The following is a 19612-nucleotide window of genomic DNA, read 5'->3' on the forward strand; positions in this document are numbered from 1 at the left end:
TGAATTGATGTTTGGGAGAAGGGGGAGAAGTCTTTTAGACCTTATGAGAGAAAGTTGGAAAGGGCTAGTTTCTGAGGAGAAAGTGACAATAGTACAATATATTATGGACTTTGAACAAAGGTTAAAGGAAACAATGGAACTTGTTCATGCAGATTTGGCCACTGCACAACAAAAGCAAAAACAGTGGTATGATTTAAATGCCAGGGCTAGAAGCTTGAAATAGGAGACAAGGTTATGGTATTCCAGCCTAGGAAACAATAAGTTGGAAGCTGAATGGGAGGGGGCTTATGTGGTTGAAGATAAATATGACCTTACCATATATAGCCTCAAAAGTAGAATGTGGAAAGCAGAAAGTGGTACATGTTAACATGCTGAAGCCATGTTATAGCAGACAGCCTTCTATATATCATCTGTTTTACCATCAAAGGACTATAAGACAGAGCATGATTTATTCCTAGAAAGCAAAGGGGGAGGGGAGGCCTTGATCAAATTAAGTGGGCTAAAGATAAACCTAAAGATACCCAAAAAGCCATTCTTGAACTCCTGCAACAGTTTTCACACCTTTTCAGTTCTAGGCCTAGGAGAAGCAACTTCATAAGCTATGTTATTAATATGGGGATCATCCTCCCATATGAACAGCTGTTTATAGAATGAACAGGAAGGTGTTTGCAGGTATAAGGAGGGAGGTTCAGAAAATGCTGGAGTGTTATCAAAGAGTCTAATAGTCCATGGGGATTACCCAGAGCTTGGAAAAGTTACTTTTTTAAACTACAGCTCCCATCAGCCCCAGCCAGCATGGCCACTGGATTGGGCTGATGGGAGTTGTAGTTCAAAAAAGTAACTTTTCCAAGCTCTGGGATTACCAATAGTATTGGTCAATAAGGCAGATAGATCAGTTAGATTCTATGTAGACATAAGAAGCTACAGGATGCCTATCCTATGCCACGGATGGATGCTTTATTAAATCTATTGAGTTCAGCCTCTGTAATATCTACCATAGATCTATGTAAGGGATTCTGACAGATGAATTTAGAAGAAAAGTCTAGAGAAAAATCTGTGTTTATAATGCTTTAAAAGATGGGCTTTTTGAATTCACTGTGCTCCTTTTGGCTTGATGAATAGACCAGCATCATTTCAGAGACTAGTTAATGAAAGTGCTAAGAAGCACGTCAGACTATATACAGTGGCATTTATTGATGACATCGCCAGTTATTGTGCAACATTAAAGGAGCATCTTCTACATTTGCAAAGTATGTTAATTGCCATTGGGAAAGCAGGTTTAACCATAAAAGCTTCTAAGTGCCAATTTGGCAAAGGTTTATTTAGGGCACAAGGTGGGGAGTGGCTCTTAAGCCCCACTAGAAGATAAGCTGAATGCTATTAAAAATTGGCCCATACCTGCAACCAAAAAACAACTCAGAGCTTTCACTTTCCAGTAATTATTGCAGATTTATTCCAAAGTTTGGAGAGATTGAAGCTCTACTGCATAAGATAACAAAAAAGTTAGTCCTGAAAAAGTAAAACAGACTGAAGATTGTCAGCTTGCTTTTGAACAACTAACGCAGGCTTTGTGTAAGACTCCTATTCTTATGCCACCTAATTTTGACAAACCATTCTAGTCCCAGATTCCTCAGAAATAGGAATTGGAGCTATTTTACTTCAAGAAAAAGGTGGAATAAAACAATAGCTTATTTTAGTGGAAAGTTAATAGAGAGGAAAATCACTCCACCATTCAAAAACAGTGCTTAGCAGTCATCTGGGCACTAGAGAAGATCCAACCTTACTTTTGGGGCCAAAGGTTTGTCATACAGACAGATCATTGCGTTCAAATGATGAAGAATCAAAATCAGCTACTGCAACATTGGTCCTGGAAGCTACAAGAATACCACGCAGACGTTCAACATGTAGCAGGAAAGGAAAAAGTCATCGTAGATGGATGGTTCAGGTCGCAAGTTCTACAATCAAGTAAGATCCTTCAATCAACCCAGGACTGAGTACTGGTAACCTGGACTGTGGTACTGGTTTAGTTTTGGGTAGTTTTGTTTCCCTTTGATGCGATAATCTTACCATCAAGGACTTTGGTTAAAGTCTGTTCTCGTTGAGAGATTGGAATCTCTTGCAGATCCTCCGGATAGAACTTTGTGAGGTCAAGTTCCATCCTCTGGATTTATAATGGGCGGGGAGTTGAAATCAGAACTATTTATATGTTTAAAACTTTTAAAATAGTGTTCTGGTAAGAAAATGTTAATAGAATGTTAGATGTATGACTGACAGGTGGGAGGGGATATGTGAGTGAGAATTCCAAGAGAAGTTTTAAAGAGAAAAATCATTGGGGTTTGACAGTTGGAGGTAGATAGGATTAGGGATCAAGAAGAGAACATCTAGTTAGAAAGGCTGTGGTTTTGGAGGAGGATTTCATTGGGACTACTAGGGGAGGATAGATAGGTAGAATAGGGACAGTAACAACTTAGTAATTTACTATCACATTTAACATCTTATATATAATAAAACTAATTTGTTTGATTCAAAATCCCATGTGTCAGCTTAGTCAAGAGTGCTACCATACAAAGGTCCTATTCTTAAGCTATACCAATTTTACAAACAGATTACACCAGTGGTCACCTTTTGGGGAAAAGGTGGTGGGGCTGAAGCTTGTGGTTCAGAGGGCATATCTGACTCAGGCTGAGGCGGACTTCCTGGGGATTTCCTGATCCAGGCCTTAGGGAATCAGGAGGTGGTAATCCCAGAGACACAGGAACGTCACAAGTCTCCACACAGTTTAGGAGCAACGGGACCACACTGCATGTACTCCCCATCCCATCCATGCATTGAAGCATACATGCATGCAGTGGCCCTTAGTGGGAGCTGGAACTCCAATTGCTCAGGATTCCCGCTGACACCTCTAGTGCCCTTTAATAGCATGGAGCCCATCACACAAGTAATGTGTGAAGGAGGCTCCTGTTTATTAGTACAGGGAAATTACATTCTCCTGCTGGTTCTTTAAAACATCTGATGATGAGGAGGTTGGCTGAGGTGAGTGACATTTCTACTGCAAACATGTCTTTGTGCTGTTATTTCCCTAAAGAATAAAATCTTGTAGCTTTTCCTAGCTGATTTTAAGGTGATTCAGATTTTACTAGCATATACAATATTTAGGCTGTTTTGTTTTGCGTGTGTGTTTGGTGGTGGTAGAAATCTTAACAAGATAATAATGGTCACAAATACAGTAACATTTTCGGTTAGGGTATGATGATGATAAACTACATGGGCATTATGGAAGAATGATTTATCTTTCAAGATCCAATACCAGCTTAAGTAGAGCCTTCATTTGAAAACTTGCCTGGTAAAGTTTTCCTGATAATGCACACTTAAAGCCATTTTTCCGCTCACCTAGAATTGTCTTTGGCAGTTGATGATAGGAATAGAAATCTCACCCAGTTGCCATAGTAACACTGGAGTATAGCAAGAGATATAAGTACAGTATTGCTATTTAAATATACTTTTAGCCCTGTTTTTGTGCACAGAAAAGATTCACACCTGCCTCTTAAAGTTTACATAGAACATTAGCCTTCTGAAACACATTATTTTTTAATATGATATTATACATTCTCACGTAAATATACATCCGTGTTGTCATTTCCTATGTTATGCAAGATTGATAAAACTAAACCTTAGTTTTTAATTATTGGTTTGCTGGGAAGAATTATTAAGCGATTTTTCATGTAGTAATTTTGTTGGTGGGATTTTATGACTAGGTGTATACGTTGTTAGTGAGTTGATTGCTTCTCATACAGCTACATTTTGTTGTATGTACTTGTTTTCATACTTGTACTAAGTGCAAGTTACTGCCATTGTGCTATTTTAAATATAGCTTTTTTTAAAAAAGCTGATAACTTTGGATTCATCCTAAGGCATGAGATGCTGAAGTGGCAGTGGAGCTATCAGCTATGATTGGCCCAGGGTTGGAGCATGGAAGGAAAGAAAGCTGTTTCTCCCTAATCTGCTCCTGTATAATGAGGGACTCTCTCTGCCCCTCCCCAAAAAAGTGTCTTTAGTTGCCAGAATATTTTTCATCTACCCACACTCCTACTGTCCCTTTCTTTTGTGGGAACAACTGTACCATAGTGGTTATTATTCTCAGTGTATTGTAGCATGTGTTGAGACTGTTGCTGCCAAACTGTACCTCTCCTGTTTCTAATCCTACCTCGCTGTTTTCCTTTCAGCAGCCATTCTTTGTTTCCCCCTAGTATTTTGTAAGGGGCTTCTTGCACTCCACAGTTTGAAATGGTTTCACTAGAATGACATCTGCTGGGAGTTGTAGCTAGATTTATTGCTTGAGTCTTGACATCCCATTGTGGTTCAAGCTAGCATTCTAAACCCATTCATTAAAGTTTCATCATTTACTTAACTATCTCCTGATTCCTTCATGAAATTACACAGGTTGTTGTTATCACATAAAGGTAAATGTTACAATACTGTATTCTTTTATTTAGCAAGCTTATCCTGTCTGTCTTTCATCTTTGGGTCTCCATTTCGCTGGTAGGCCTACTTTTGTCCAACTGTTGTTTGCTTTCTCAATTAATGCATGAACATGTGTAACAAAGGATTTGAACTGAAGTTCTAATAAAGTTCTTATTACAAGATTGGCTAGAAACGTTAGATGATCCAGAATGTGGATCTTGGCTGTTTTCAGACATAATGCCAAACCATGGTTTTGATGCTAAGAGACCAAGCCTTCAAGGAGCCTCAGGTGCACCTTCTTTCCCTCTCATGCAGCAGTTTCCTCCTTCCTTCCCTGGTTTAAAGGGAACCATAATTCCCTCTTTCATCCAAACGAACAAAATATGCTTTGCACTTCCTTGGTAGATTTGGATGAAACAACAGTGGGCTTCAGACCAGGAAAGAAGTGAGGGAATTGGGGATGAAGATGGCATTAGCTCAAGACTCCTTGAAGGTGTATTTTCACATTGGTTTCATGTGACATCTGAAACATAACTGGACCGACCATCAAGCTTGCTTCAGTGCTTTCTAACCCCTGCCCAATTTTAACGAACCATACTTGCATCCCAACTTGTGAATGCATTAAAAAGTAAACTATTTCTGTGCTATGATAAAGCTAACCCCATATTGAAATTTAATTTTTATTTTTGCTGTTACTAAGTACAGAGAATACTTAGTAAGTGAAGACTTAAGTCAAAACTGTAGACTCAAATGGGTAATACCGATACACAGCAAATGCAGAAAGTTTTACTATAAATAAGACTATGAAGGCTACTTTCCTTAAGTATAAACAATATATTCCAATATAAATCAAAATGTTGCCCTGGGCTCCTGCTGGGAGGAAGGGCAGGATATAAGTCAAATAATAAATAATAAATAAATAAAATCTTATTTCACATTTTATATTGTTCCATGTTCCCCATTTCCTTCATTGGTGACCATTTCAGGGGCAGATCCATCTCCTTTGGGTGAAAGAGGGAGGATTGTGGTCGTTTTGTTTAAATGATAAATCTGTAGATTTATTATTTATTATAATAAATCTGTAGATTTATTATTATTAGTGCAGCGGAAGCAAGCAGAGTCCTAAATCTGTTGGTACAATAGCTGATCCTGTATTAGATTCAGAGAGAGCACATGTTTCAGTAAACTCCATCTTGGAAATTCTTTTTGCTTGCTCTCTCTGCCTAAATTAAACTTGCTTCTAATGCACGTTCTCTTGTCCCTCCCCCAAACTTGTATTGTTGTATTCCAAAAGCTGGAGAGAGGTTTTAGGCCATTAATGAACATTCAGCTTTGATTGTCATCTTGGTCCTCCTCACATTTGTCAGGCAAAACCATAGAATATTCTCCATTCATGCTACTCAAGACAGTCAAACCTGTAACAATATTTTAAATACTTTACTTTCTAAAATGAATGGTTAATTTTACCATTTGCCTGCAGCACCTCTAACGTTCTGCTAGTGTTGTTTAATTTTTTTTTAAGGAGTTCATTGTTTTGAACATCCGCTTTCTAAGACAATAAGTTGGGTTTGGTTTTATCTTTATGTCACAAAACCTACTGAAACATACTATACAAATAATATAGGAAATCGTAACATGTTCTGCCTATGGGATAAACAATAAGTCCATTTGACACCATGGCTTGCTTCAGATTTCTGTCATACAAATACTTGTCTTACTTATCTCTAATGAAGAATCCTGTGTTCAAAACATAATATTGCAACCTTGAGTTATACAATTTGTCAATTTTCTTATAATAGAATTTGTAGTTCTTTTGTATTATTTCAGTTTTATTGGCTGAATATCTTATTTGCTATTACAAAAATATGAGAATGCAATCTGTGAATTAGATCCTCTTGCAGATTAAAAATCTATATAGTTTTTAAGTCTAAGAATTGTCATTTTGATTTATATAGATTGTGGCCATTATGTCACGTCCTTTCAATTATATAAAGAGTATTTTTATTTCATTAGGTGCTAATGATTATAATGGATTTACTATGATAATGTCTGAATGTTTATGCATTTTTTCATTTTAAATGATAATTCATCCTGCAAATGTTTGACCTATTCCTCCCAAAGGATGTATTCCCCTCTGTCTGCTGATTCTTGTTGGAAGTGGGGCAAGAGCAACTCCTGATTTGTTCTTTTGTTTATGTTCCAGAAGGGAGATAGTTAGGGTCCTCCAGATGGATAGGCTTGATTAACTTTACCTGTGATGCTCTGACTGACTTCCTTCCGTCTGTTAGACTGATACGTCTTAAGGGAAGCTTACTTGCCCCTCCTTCTTCCGCCCTTTCCTCTCTTCTCCGACTGTCCAGGAGAGAGGAGACACCTTTGTCTCTGCTCTCTCTCTCCTAGCCATGAGAGCAACTCTCAAGCCTGGGTGTTGCACCTCCAACTTAGTTAGTTAGTTAGAACTAGGTATGCCTTTCTATCTACTATGTATTTCTATAAATAAAGTAGCTTTTACTAAGTCTTAAGTCTCAGTGATCTCAATGCAGGGTAAAAGCCTGCTTTCTTAGGTAAACGCACACACACTAGCACACACACATTTCAGACCACTGTTATTTTCTGCTTAACAAATATACAAATTTACACCACAACAATTCTGTGCTAAATGTTTCCTTTTGCTATCTTGCTGAATTATAGTTAGAGGTTTTTAAAATTATTATTCCATGTTCAGAGCCATTTTGCCTCTCCAAAAGCCAGCATCTTCAGGATTTCTATCTTTCTGATTCTTGAGCTGCGTTTAGCAATTTTGTAGCCATATCTGGGTTCTTGAACTCTCAACCATTAGAGGGAAAACACACTTAAAGCATTCTGTATCATAACACACTTCTCAAACTTTATAAAAATGAAGATGAAACTCATCTTGTGAGGCCCGTTTGTAGCCCGCTCCGGTGACTTTGAGGATATAGAAGCAGGTACAGTAGGGCCCTGCTTTTCAGTGTTCTGCTTCTTGGTGTTCCGCTAATATGGTGGTGACAGTGCCACCACCCTCTTCTCCTCCCCGCCTCTATGAGGCTTCCCTCCCGCTCCTCCCTTGCGGGACGTACACCAGGTTCAACTGCTAGGCAGCCCTGCCTCGTCTGTGATCTCAGCAGGGGGAGAAAGAGAAGAGGAAAGCCTCCTCCCAGCCGGGCAAAACCCAGCTCAGCCCGGGGCCTGGTAGCTTCTCTTCTCCCCTCCCCTGCCTGCCTGCTTCACTCACAGGCTTTCTTTCTTCCCCCCCCCCACAAGCACTTCCTGTGTGGGGCCGGGGAGGGCCCAGTTGGGCAGAGTGGGGTTGCCCCCCCTCTCTCTGCAGAGTTAAAGGTACTGTGGAAGGGCAGAGAGGCAGGTGCTTGGTCAGGTTTTGAGGGCCTCTGCTGTGTCCACCAGAGCAGTGAAGAGCAGTAGCCTGGAAGGGGGGGGAGTCCCTGAAGAGGTGAATGGTGGAGGGCGAGGCTGGCGGGAGGGGCTCTCGAACTGGGAAGTGCTGGCTGAGAGGAGAGACTCCCATCCAGGGGTCTTCTCTCATGCAGCTGCTCTCGGGCGCTAAGAGAGGATTAGGCGGTGGCTGTTGCTTCTCCTCACATTACTGGAGGGTGAAGTCATTGTGGCCATGGTTTCCCCTTAGCTCCCTGGCTTGGCTGCCAGAGGGGGAAGACCAGCAACAAGCTGTGGGGCCCTTCTTGTTCTCGGAAGCTGCCGGGTAAAACTCCCACCCCTTCACCCAGCCAGGACAATACTGAGGAGACTTATGCTAGGTATGCCACTGTGTTTCACTTTTTGGCGATTTTCGCTTTTCGGCAGGGGTCTGGAACCTAACCCGCTGTATTAGTGGGGCCCTACTGTATTTGTAATGAACTCTTCTGGTGCTTGTATTTCATTTTGCAACATTCCTTAGCATAGTCGGAGCCATTGTTTGTAGTATTTACTGTCGCACTTGCGGCCACTTTATGTTAAATGAATCCTAGTTCTCTTTTTTAACAAACAGTTACCTGGTCATTGTACTTGGTTTTTGAGTTTTTTTCACAGTGCTGGATATCTTGTTTGTCTGTGGTGTTATTATTTTGACAGAGGAAAGACTAACTGCTTTATTAAAGTATCTAACTAGAATGAGTGAGGCAGGCAAAGACAATATCTAATCCGGCTGCAATTGGACTGACCCCTCCCACACATAGGACCAACTTCATATTTTATAAGTTTTATTTCTTTTAGTATTTTAAAATTGTAAACCACCTTGGGTGCCTTGGCAAAAAGGTGGTGTATAAATGCAAAAAAATCAACAAGATATTAGATAAGCCTGACCCCATTTGCATGAAAGTAAGCACTATTGAATTCAATAGAACTTACTTCTGACCAGACATGGTTAGGATTGCACTGTTAAATGGTAAGAATGGTGTTCACGCCTTGAGTGGGGACAGGTTTGCCTCATTTCCTCTTCCTGGAAAGTGCCTTGAGTTGGTGTCTTCCAGGGGATGGGGTCTGCAGACCATGTGGGAAATGCCCAGTAGGAGGGGGAGAGCCAGCCCAATATCTAGGACTTATTGCAGATCTTCCAATTGTTATATTTAAATAAATAGAACCTTTTCCCACCTATATTATGTCATGAGTGTTCTTTCAGGTATGTGCAGGCAAAGGAGACATAAAATGCTCAAAGGGTAATTTTAGCATATTATTTACTAAATGTACTATTTTGCATTTGTAGGCCAGAGCCTCAACAAAAAGTTCCCTCTGCACCACCACCACCACCTCCTCCACCACCTCCTCCACCTTTGCCAGAGCCAGCGCCTCCAGAGCCAGAGGAGGAGATTCTGGGATCTGATGATGAAGAGCAAGAAGATCCTGCAGATTATTGCAAAGGTTAGTATGTATGAACAATGTAAACCTGATAATTTGTACACTGGCTACTTAAAGTAGTTTAGACTCAAAAGTTCTCCATTTTTTATAGAAAGCTTTCCGCTATTCATGTTAAAGAAAAAAAGCCTTCTAAAGTAGACAAAAAACACTGATTGGTTGAAAGTGTTCACTCTTTGCATAACCCTGGGGCAAGTAGAAAAGATGTAGCAAAGGCCATTTATAATAAGTAGACAATAGCTTTATTGTTCCCCATTATCAATCACATCTTTTACTTTTCTCCAGAAGCTCTGAGACAAGGGCTCAGGACTGTTGGAGGGTATAGGGAAGCAACAACTAGAGCTAAGCATGCATATAAGCCTAAGTACCAAGTGCCTTAGCATGGTTTGGTATTATGTTTGAACTTGCACGGTGTCTTTATAAATGCTATAGTCATTCCTGTAATATACTATAAATTCAGTTTTAAAAAATCAATGATTTACAGATTATAGACAATGCACTCAATTTCTTATTTACATTACTATTTCTCCATACTACAGGTCCATAATAAAACTGATCCAGTTACTGACTTTTCACTAGGGATGTTGCATGTAATCAAGAGGGGAACTTGGGTTCCCTCATTTGATTATTTGTGAGGAGATACAGTACAGGTTGAGTGCAACCTGCTACAAGCAAAATCTAGTTTAACCTGCAGCTGCAGCCTTCTTCTACCTCCCCATAGGGTCCTTCCAACTTACCTGAGATAGGAGAAGGGGGAGGAAGCAGTTTTAGTTTCTTGACGGACAGGGCCGGCGTTTGCAAACGCAAGACCCAATTGGGAACCTGTGGGGCCCCTGCGGTCCCCTTCTGTAATCTGAGGCAGGATTCCTGCTGCGGATAGCAGGGCAAGAACTTCAGAGCCACCCACCATTCCCCCGCTTCACCTACCTTTCTCTCTGCTGTTTTTTTGCGGCTGTGTGTGCAGGTTTGCCATCAATCAAGATGGCGGCTGAAGTTTCCCTAAGGGGCTGAAGCCTCTGCCGCCATCTTGGTTGATGGCAGCAATGCGCAGGTGTGGCAACCGAAAAAACAGCACAGAGAAAGGTAAGTACAGTGAACCCCAACTGGGCCCAGTTGGTCCAATCGGTATTTTGCCGGCCCTGTTGATGGACCTTCCTTTCCTGTCGAGCACATTGGAACTACATGTCCAAGCATTCCTGATGGGGTTGACACTACTCAACATCTGATTTTATCAGTAATTGTAATGCATATTGTATTTAAATCATTTAGAAGTTTTGATTATTAAGCAGTATATAAATCCTGTTTAATAATTTTGGATGTGTAGTATTATTTTGCCCCTTGGCAGGAAAGGATGTTTGGCCTAGGAGCTGGAGCCAAAGCTGTTGACTCCCCCATCTCCTGCCCTTGGTAAGTTGGGAGGGTATGCAGGGTAGGGGGAATGCAGCTCATGAACTGCTTTTGGGGCCTTTGGTAAAAAAGCGATATATAGATAAATTATACTATATAAATATATATATATTCTTCACACATTCATGCTCTGAATATGCTCAGAGGGTTACACAGCTTTCACGGTGAATGCATGTGATTTTGTTGACTAAGTAGTATATAAATTAGAAACCATAGCCTTATGTTCTATACAAATTTGACTGTAATTGAATATTATTTGATAAATTCTTTTGTTCTTCAAATACTTCAGTTGCAGCCATATTTGTATGGAACATAAGCATACTGTTTTGAATTTGGAGTATATATAAGGTTTAAACAATAGTTGAAGACCAGCATTTCAACCCGATTGAAATGGGATTCAGCATTCTTTCAAGACTAGGCAGTTAGCGTCATTAAAATAGATTAACTAAGTTCAGTTTCCTTTTTATTACCAAACCCAAGTTGCTTAAAATAACAATTACTGAGTCTAACAGGACTCTCATTCTTACTATACGAATCCAGAAAGCTTGAATAATTGGGCACAACCATTATACCTGAAAGTTCATCTCACCCCTTATATACCTAGTCGATCACTACACTGTTGAGGGCTCCTGCAGATACCATCTCATCAGGAGGTACATTCCACACAACATAGGAATTGGGCCTTTAGTGTTGTGGCACCTACCCTTCTGAATACCCTCCCTTTAAATATTAAACAGGCACTGTCTCTGCTGTCTTGTCAGTGCCTGCTGAATACCTTCCTCTTTCAACAAGCCTTTTAAGTAGATACCTTATCCTAGTCTGCATCTGTGCTGGAATTAAGAACATAAGAACATAAGAAGAGCCTGCTGGATCAGGCCAGTGGCCCATCTAGTCCAGCATCCTGTTCTCACAGTGGCCAACCAGGTGCCTGGGGGAAGCCCGCAAGCAGGACCCGAGTGCAAGAACACTCTCCCCTCCTGAGGCTTCCGGCAACTGGTTTTCAGAAGCACGCTGCCTCTGACTAGGGTGGCAGAGCACAGCCATCACGGCTAGTAGCCATTGATAGCCCTGTCCTCCATGAATTTGTCTAATCTTCTTTTAAAGCCGTCCAAGCTGGTGGCCATTACTGCATCTTGTGGGAGCAAATTCCATACTGTAACTATGCGCTGAGTAAAGAAGTACTTCCTTTTGTCTGTCCTGAATCTTCCAACATTCAGCTTCTTTGAATGTCCACGAGTTCTAGTATTATGAGAGAGGGAGAAGAACTTTTCTCTATCCACTTTCTCAATGCCATGCATAATTTTATACACTTCTATCATGTCTCCTCTGACCCGCCTTTTCTCTAAACTAAAAAGCCCCAAATGCTGCAACCTTTCCTCGTAAGGGAGTCGCTCCATCCCCTTGATCATTCTGGTTGCCCTCTTCTGAACCTTTTCCAACTCTATAATATCCTTTTTGAGATGAGGCAACCAGAACTGTACACGGCATTCCAAATGCGGCCGCACCATAGATTTATACAACGGCATGATGATATCGGCTGTTTTATTTTCAATACCTTTCCTAATTATTGCTAGCATGGAATTTGCCTTTTTCACAGCTGCCGCACACTGGGTCGACATTTTCATCGTGCTGTCCACTACAACCCCGAGGTCTCTCTCCTGGTCGGTCACCGCCAGTTTAGACCCCATGAGCGTATATGTGAAATTAAGATTTTTTGCTCCAATATGCATAATTTTACACTTGTTTATATTGAATTGCATTTGCCATTTTTCTGCCCATTCACTCAGTTTGGAGAGATCTTTTTGGAGCTCTTCACAATCCCTTTTTGTTTTAACAACCCTGAACAATTTAGTATCGTCAGCAAACTTGGCCACTTCACTGCTCACTCCTAATTCTAGGTCATTAATGAACAAGTTGAAAAGTACAGGTCCCAGTACCGATCCTTGAGGGACTCCAGTTTCTACAGCCCTCTATTGGGAGAACTGTCCATTTATTCCTACTCTCTGCTTTCTGCTTCTTAACCAATTCCTTATCCACAAGAGGACCTCTCCTCTTATTCCATGACTGCTAAGCTTCCTCAGAAGTCTTTGGTGAGGTACCTTGTCAAACGCTTTTTGAAAGTCTAAGTACACTATGTCCACTGGATCACCTCTATCTATATGCTTGTTGACACTCTCAAAGAATTCTAATAGGTTACTGAGACAGGACTTTCCCTTGCAGAAGCCATGGTGGCTCTGCTTCAGCAAGGTTTGTTCTTCTATGTGCTTAGTTAATCTAGCTTTAATAATACTTTCTACCAGTTTTCCAGGGACAGAAGTTAAGCTAACTGGCCTGTAATTTCCGGGATCCCCTCTGGATCCCTTTTTCAATATTGGCATTACATTTGCCACTTTCCAGTCCTCAGGCACGGAGGAGGACCCGAGGGACAAGTTACATATTTTAGTTAGCAGATCAGCAATTTCACATTTGAGTTCTTTGAGAACTCTCGGGTGGATGTCATCCGGGCCCGGTGATTTGTCAGTTTTTATATTGTCCATTAAGCCTAGAACTTCCTCTCTCGTTACCACTATTTGTCTCAGTTCCTCAGAATCCCTTCCTGCAAATGTTCGTTCAGGTTCAGGGATCTGCCCTATATCTTCCACTGTGAAGACAGATGCAAAGAATTCATTTAGCTTCTCTGCAATCTCCTTATCGTTCTTTAGTACACCTTTGACTCCCTTATCATCCAAGGGTCCAATCGCCTCCCTAGATGGTCTCCTGCTTTGAATGTATTTATGGAATTTTTTGTTGTTGGTTTTTATGTTCTTAGCAATGTGCTCCTCAAATTCTTTTTTAGCATCCCTTATTGTCTTCTTGCATTTCTTTTGCCAGAATTTGTGTTCTTTTTTATTTTCTTCATTCGGACAAGACTTCCATTTTCTGAAGGAAGACTTTTTGCCTCTAAGAGCTTCCTTGACTTTGCTCGTTAACCATGCTGGCATCTTCTTGGCCCTGGCGGTACCTTTTCTGATCTGCGGTATGCATTCCAGTTGAGCTTCTAATATAGTGTTTTTAAACAACTTCCAAGCATTTTCGAGTGATGTGACCCTCTGGACTTTGTTTTTCAGCTTTCTTTTTACCAATCCCCTCATTTTTGTGAAGTTTCCTCTTTTGAAGTCAAATGTGACCGTGTTGGATTTTCTTGGCAATTGGCCATTTACATGTATGTTTAATTTAATAGCACTGTGGTCACTGCTCCCAATCGGTTCAACAACACTTACATCTCGCACCAGGTCCCGGTCCCCACTGAGGATTAAGTCCAGGGTTGCCGTCCCTCTGGTCGGTTCCATGACCAACTGGTCTAGGGAATAGTCATTTAGAATATCTAGAAACTTTGCTTCTTTGTCATGACTGGAACACATATGCGGCCAGTCTATGTCCGGGTAGTTGAAGTCACCCATTACTACCACATTTCCTAGTTTGGATGCTTCCTCAATTTCATATCTCATCTCAAGGTCTCCCTGAGCATTTTGATCAGGGGGACGATAGATCGTTCCCAATATTAAGTCTCTCCTGGGGCATGGTATCACCACCCACAACGATTCTGTGGAGGAGTCTGCCTCTTTTGGAGTTTCGAGCTTGCTGGATTCAATGCCTTCTTTCACGTATAGAGCGACTCCTCCACCAATACGTCCTTCCCTGTCCTTCCGATATAGTTTATATCCAGGGATAACCGTATCCCACTGGTTTTCTCCATTCCACCAGGTCTCCGTTATGCTCACTATATCAATGCTCTCCTCTAAGACCAAGCACTCCAGTTCTCCCATCTTGGTTCGGAGGCTCCTAGCATTAGCGTACAGGCACTTGTAAGCAGTGTCTCTCTTCAAGTGTCTTTGGCACTTGTGGTTTGGCCTGTGGTAATTTTGCTCTTCTGAATTTATATCCTGTGCCCCTGCTCTCACATTACCTACTTCTAGGCCTACCCCTTTTAAAATTTCATCATTTCTTTGGTTTTTATCCCAGGGGGGAGGTTTATTCCGAACCGGACCTTTCTCAGCTCCTGTCGGGTTTCCCCCCTCAGTCAGTTTAAAAGCTGCTCTGCTACCTTTTTAATTTTAAGTGCCAGCAGTCTGGTTCCATTCTGGTTCAAGTGGAGCCCATCCCTTTTGTACAGGCCCAGCTTGTCCCAAAATGTTCCCCAGTGCCTAACAAATCTAAACCCTTCCACTCGACACCATCGTCTCATCCACGCATTGAGACTGCAAAGCTGGGCCTGTCTGGCTGGTCCTGCGCGTGGAACCGGTAGCATTTCAGAGAAAGCCACCTTGGAGGTCCTGGCTTTCAGCATCCTACCTAGCAACCTAAATTTTGCTTCCAGGACCTCACGGCTGCATTTCCCCATGTCGTTGGTGCCAACGTGCACCACGACCACTGACTCCTCCCCAGCACTGTCTACCAAACTATCTAAACGACGGGCGATATCCGCAACCTTCGCACCAGGCAGGCAAAACACCTTGCGGTCTACACGCCCATCACACACCCCACTGTCTATGTTCCTAATGATCGAATCACCCACTACAAGGATCCCTCCACCCCCTGGAGATATATCCTCGGCACGAGAGGATAGCTGCTCATCCCCCAAGGAATGGGTCCCTTCTAAGGGATCGTTTCCCTCTTCCTCAGCTGGATGCTCTCCTTCCCCGAGACCATCATTCTCCATGATAGCAGGAGAGCTATCATCGCTGGAGTGGGACACAGCTATAACGTCCCTGAAGGCCTCCTCCACACCTCTCTGCCTCTCTCAGCTTTTCCAGGTCTGCCACCTTGGCCTCAAGGAAATGAAGTCGTTCCCGGAGAGCCAGGAGCTCATTGCACCGAGAGCACACCCACGACTTCTGTCCAACAGGCAGATAGTCGTACATGCTGCAGGCTGTGCAAAACACTGGAAAGCCCCCACACCCCTGCTGGCTTCTTACCTGCATAGTTTTGTTTAAGGTTTATTACGTCAATGGGTTGGAGACTGCGGTTTAGTTGAGGTCAGGGAACAGACGGGCAGAGTGGGGGGCCCTGGCCTCCTCGCCCTGCTGCCGAACTCGCTCTGCTGCTTAACTCGCCTTGACGCTTTGTCAGCTGGGGCCTTGACTCTTCGTCAGCTGGGGCTCCCTCTAGCTCGTGGAGCAGGTTTTAAGATGTTTTAAAATATTTTTTTGTAAAAGCTTTTTTAAAGAACTTTCATTTTTAATATTTTTATAGATGTTTTTAGAGTTTTGCCAATTGTTTGCTGCCCTAGGCTCCTTTTGGGAGGAAGGATGGGATATTATTATTATTATTATCATCCTCAGTAATAATAACAATAACAATAATGTGCAAGCGACCTCTTCTGGAGTAGCACTATACCAGCAATTAGAAAACACAGAGCTGTATATTTTCTTTCTTTCAAATCTCCAGGGAGTCAAGTATCTGTGCACAATAATCGTATACTAATTTTCCATAATACTGACACATGAAAATACATACAAAGATATGCATAAACATCAGGCCTGGTCATCAATTTCTCTAAGCATGTCTGTATTCCTTTTTAAACAAAAAGCAATTACTCTTGATTTTCATTTTTATAACAATTTGCATATTTTGAGAGCATACCCTAATTTCTATCTGCAAGTAACTGTTCAAATTTTCTTGCCTTTCAGTTTGCTCACCGTTCAGCTTATCTTGCACCCAGTGTCATGTTGTAAGGACAGGAATATTTAAAATCCTTGTTTGCTCTTACTTACTAAAATGCTGTATATTAACACTCAGCTAGCCCACTGTCTTTAGATAGGACAAGTTGTCCTAAGTACACTGAAAAAGACTTGAGAGGTAATTTTAGAACAGGAACATAGGAAGTTCCCTTTTAGTGAATCATGCCATTAGTCCATGTAGCTCAGTGTTGTCTATACTGACTGGCAGGGCTCTCAGCATTTCAGGCATGAGTCTCTCCCAGCCCTACCTAGAGATACCAGGGATTGAACCTGGGACTTTCTGCATGCAAACAGATGCTCTACCACTGAGCTATGGCCCTTCCCCAATACATGATATAATAAACTGTATAGTCTTTAGGTTTAATTATTTTTTAAGTCAAATCTTGTACTTGAACATTAATTCTCAGAAGACCATGATGGTCTTTGTTGATGCTAGTCCAGCTTTTATTCACTCTGGAGATGTCTCCCATTCATGCGATTCACAAAGGCAAGAATTTCCAACACTTGCCTGCTTAGAATACTAATATATTCATGAGATACTCTAGAATAGTAATCTCTGATTTTTCTATTTCTTTTTCCTCAAGAGCATTCAGTTGCAGTATGAAGCATCACATTATTTTCCATACAGTGCTAAGTTGCACAACAGCTCTTTATGACCTTTGTAGAATTTTACAATAAATGTCAGATTTAAAGAGAAATAACACTGTCAAGTGACCAATATTGATGTTTTCCCAAGGACTCATTAAAACTGCCAATGCTTTTTATATACGCCCACACACACATATATAAGCAATTGTTTCACTTTAAATATCTTCATATATATAGTAAGTGGCATGTTCACCATAAATGCTTCAGGGTAGGCGCACGGTGGCAGCTGAAATGTTCATGGCAAGTGGAGTGGGCAAGTGAAGTGGACATCTGAAGCTAGTGAACTGCAGCATGAATGCTTCAGCTGCCCGCCTCAGTGGCAGATGGCAACAGCAGCAGCAATCAAAGAGGAATGGGAGGTGAACTGCAGCTGCTCTGGGCTCAAGGCTGGGGGAGGGGGGAAGGAAACAATGCTGGGCTAAAGGCTGGGCCAAGACTGGTAAGCTGCTTACACAGTGTGGCAACAGCAGCCTCAATTGGAGGTTGGTAAGCAGTCTAGGTGCGGCAGTGGCTTTGCTCCAAGTGGGGGGAGATGTGGAAGGCTGGTAAGCAGCCGAGGCAGGATGGCAGTGGCAGCAGTGGCCTGGTCAGGTGGGAGGCTGGTCAGGTTTTGTGAGTGCTGAGGGTGGGGAATGGTTGGTGTGTGTGTGAGAGTGAGTGAGTGAGTGATATATATATATATATATATATATATATATATATATATATCCTGTTTGGGGGTGTCTGGGCTGCGTGTCTCCCTGTGTTTTTTTGTGTGTGTGAGAGAGAAAGAGAGTGTGCCCTTGGGTATGTGTGTATGTCCGTGTGTGTTTGTTGGTGAGTGAAGCAAGCAGGGTTGCTGTGTCCCCCTGAGTGTGTGCGTGTGTGTAGAGAGAGAAATAATTGCTTCAAATTTATCTGGCATTTTTAAACCTTTGTAGGAATATAAATTCTACATATAAAAGAAGATGCTAATATGTAAAATAACCATTTAGAATGGGTAGCCAGAAATTAAGATACTAGGTAATGTAAATAGAAGATTAGAATGCCAATGTTGTAGGAAAATACAATGGCATACACAATGGCCCAAGGCAGATGTACAAATAAAACAGGGATTAGGAAGCATGCCTCAGGACTGAATGCTCCCTACCATTCTAGTCTCTTCCCTTGTATGTGAATTCTTTATCCCTGCCCCATTACCTGGATTTAGTGTTTAAAAAGTGTCACCAACCTGGATTAAAATGAGCACAGGTCACTCCAAATTTTGCATTAAGAATCCTGAAAAACGGCTGTTCTCAAAGCAAGTTTAGGAGCATTCATGGAATCATTTTTGCATTGATTGGCAATGGCTGCACACAATGCCAATCCAGCTAGGGAGTCTGGAGAATATTTATATGAGGCGGGGGTGCAACCAGGCCAATAAGGAGTGCTCCTGTTTGTCTGTATATTTGCTGTATATAAGAGTCAGTGTTACAAGCTCAACAAAGCATATATATAGCAACACAGTGTAAGTCAATGGTTATGTCACATGTAATGCTAGGCCAAACCATGGCTATGCCAAGAACAAACCTTGACTACCACTTGTGGTTAAGGAGGAGAGAGCTTAACCATAACCTGAGGTTTGGACAACACACCAAGACAAACTTTGGCTTAGTTGCCACGCTACACTGAGCTAAAAGGAATGGAAATGTTGCTGCCAATGGCAAAGCTTTTAAGGTCAAAGTGGGATAGTAATAAGAATAGTGCATGAAAAGGAGAAAAGTGAGAAGCAAAAAAGGGGTAATCTGCATTGGCCTCCTCTGAAGTTGTTGTTTCTATGCTCCCTCTACCTGCATTTCACAAACCTTAAAATTGCATCCAGATCATCCATATATAGGGATCTTCAAGGCCAATTTAATTCTCTATGCAAAGCAGATGCTCTACCACTGAGCTACACAGGCCTTCCCCAAAGCTTCAGGCACATATGGAGCGAGAAATGCCAGACGTCCAAGCTGGATTTAGAAAGGGAAGAGGCATCAGAGATCAGATCACAAACATATGTTGGATAATGGAACGGAGCAAGGAATTTCAGAAGAAAATCACCCTGTGCTTTATAGATTACAGCAAAGCCTTTGACTGTGTAGATCATGAAAAACTATGGAATGTTTTAAAAGAAATGGGGGTGCCACAGCATCCATGCACAACCTATACTCTGGACAAGAGGCTACTGTAAGGACAGCATATAGAGAAACCGTTTGGTTCCCCATCGGAAAGGGTGTGAGACGGGTGTATTTTATCACCCTGTTTAATCTATATGCAGCACATATCATACGAAAAGCGGGATTGGACCAAGATGGAGGTGTGAAAATTGGAGGGAGAAATATCAGTAATTTAAGATATGCAGAAGATACCATACTACTAACAGAAACCAGTAATGATCTGAAACGAATGCTGATGAAAGTTAAAAAAGGAAAGCACAAAAGCAGGACTACAGCTGAACGTCAAAAAGACTAAAGTAATGACAACAGAAGATT

At 41.7% G+C, this 19612-nt stretch overlaps 1 protein-coding gene across 7 annotated transcripts in view; it reads left to right on the forward strand.

Moving 5' to 3' along the window:
• Positions 1-19612, forward strand: part of SRPK2 (SRSF protein kinase 2) — a 227170-nt gene that overhangs the window by 108065 nt on the left and 99493 nt on the right. For all 7 annotated transcript variants that reach the window (XM_061640418.1, XM_061640420.1, XM_061640421.1 and 4 more), the window contains one exon: positions 9197-9351. In XM_061640418.1, the coding sequence (XP_061496402.1) occupies positions 9197-9351 (155 nt within the window). The remainder of the gene's footprint in view (positions 1-9196; positions 9352-19612) is intronic.

This window comes from Rhineura floridana, chromosome 8 (assembly GCF_030035675.1).
Source record: "Rhineura floridana isolate rRhiFlo1 chromosome 8, rRhiFlo1.hap2, whole genome shotgun sequence".
NCBI lineage: Eukaryota > Metazoa > Chordata > Lepidosauria > Squamata > Rhineuridae > Rhineura > Rhineura floridana.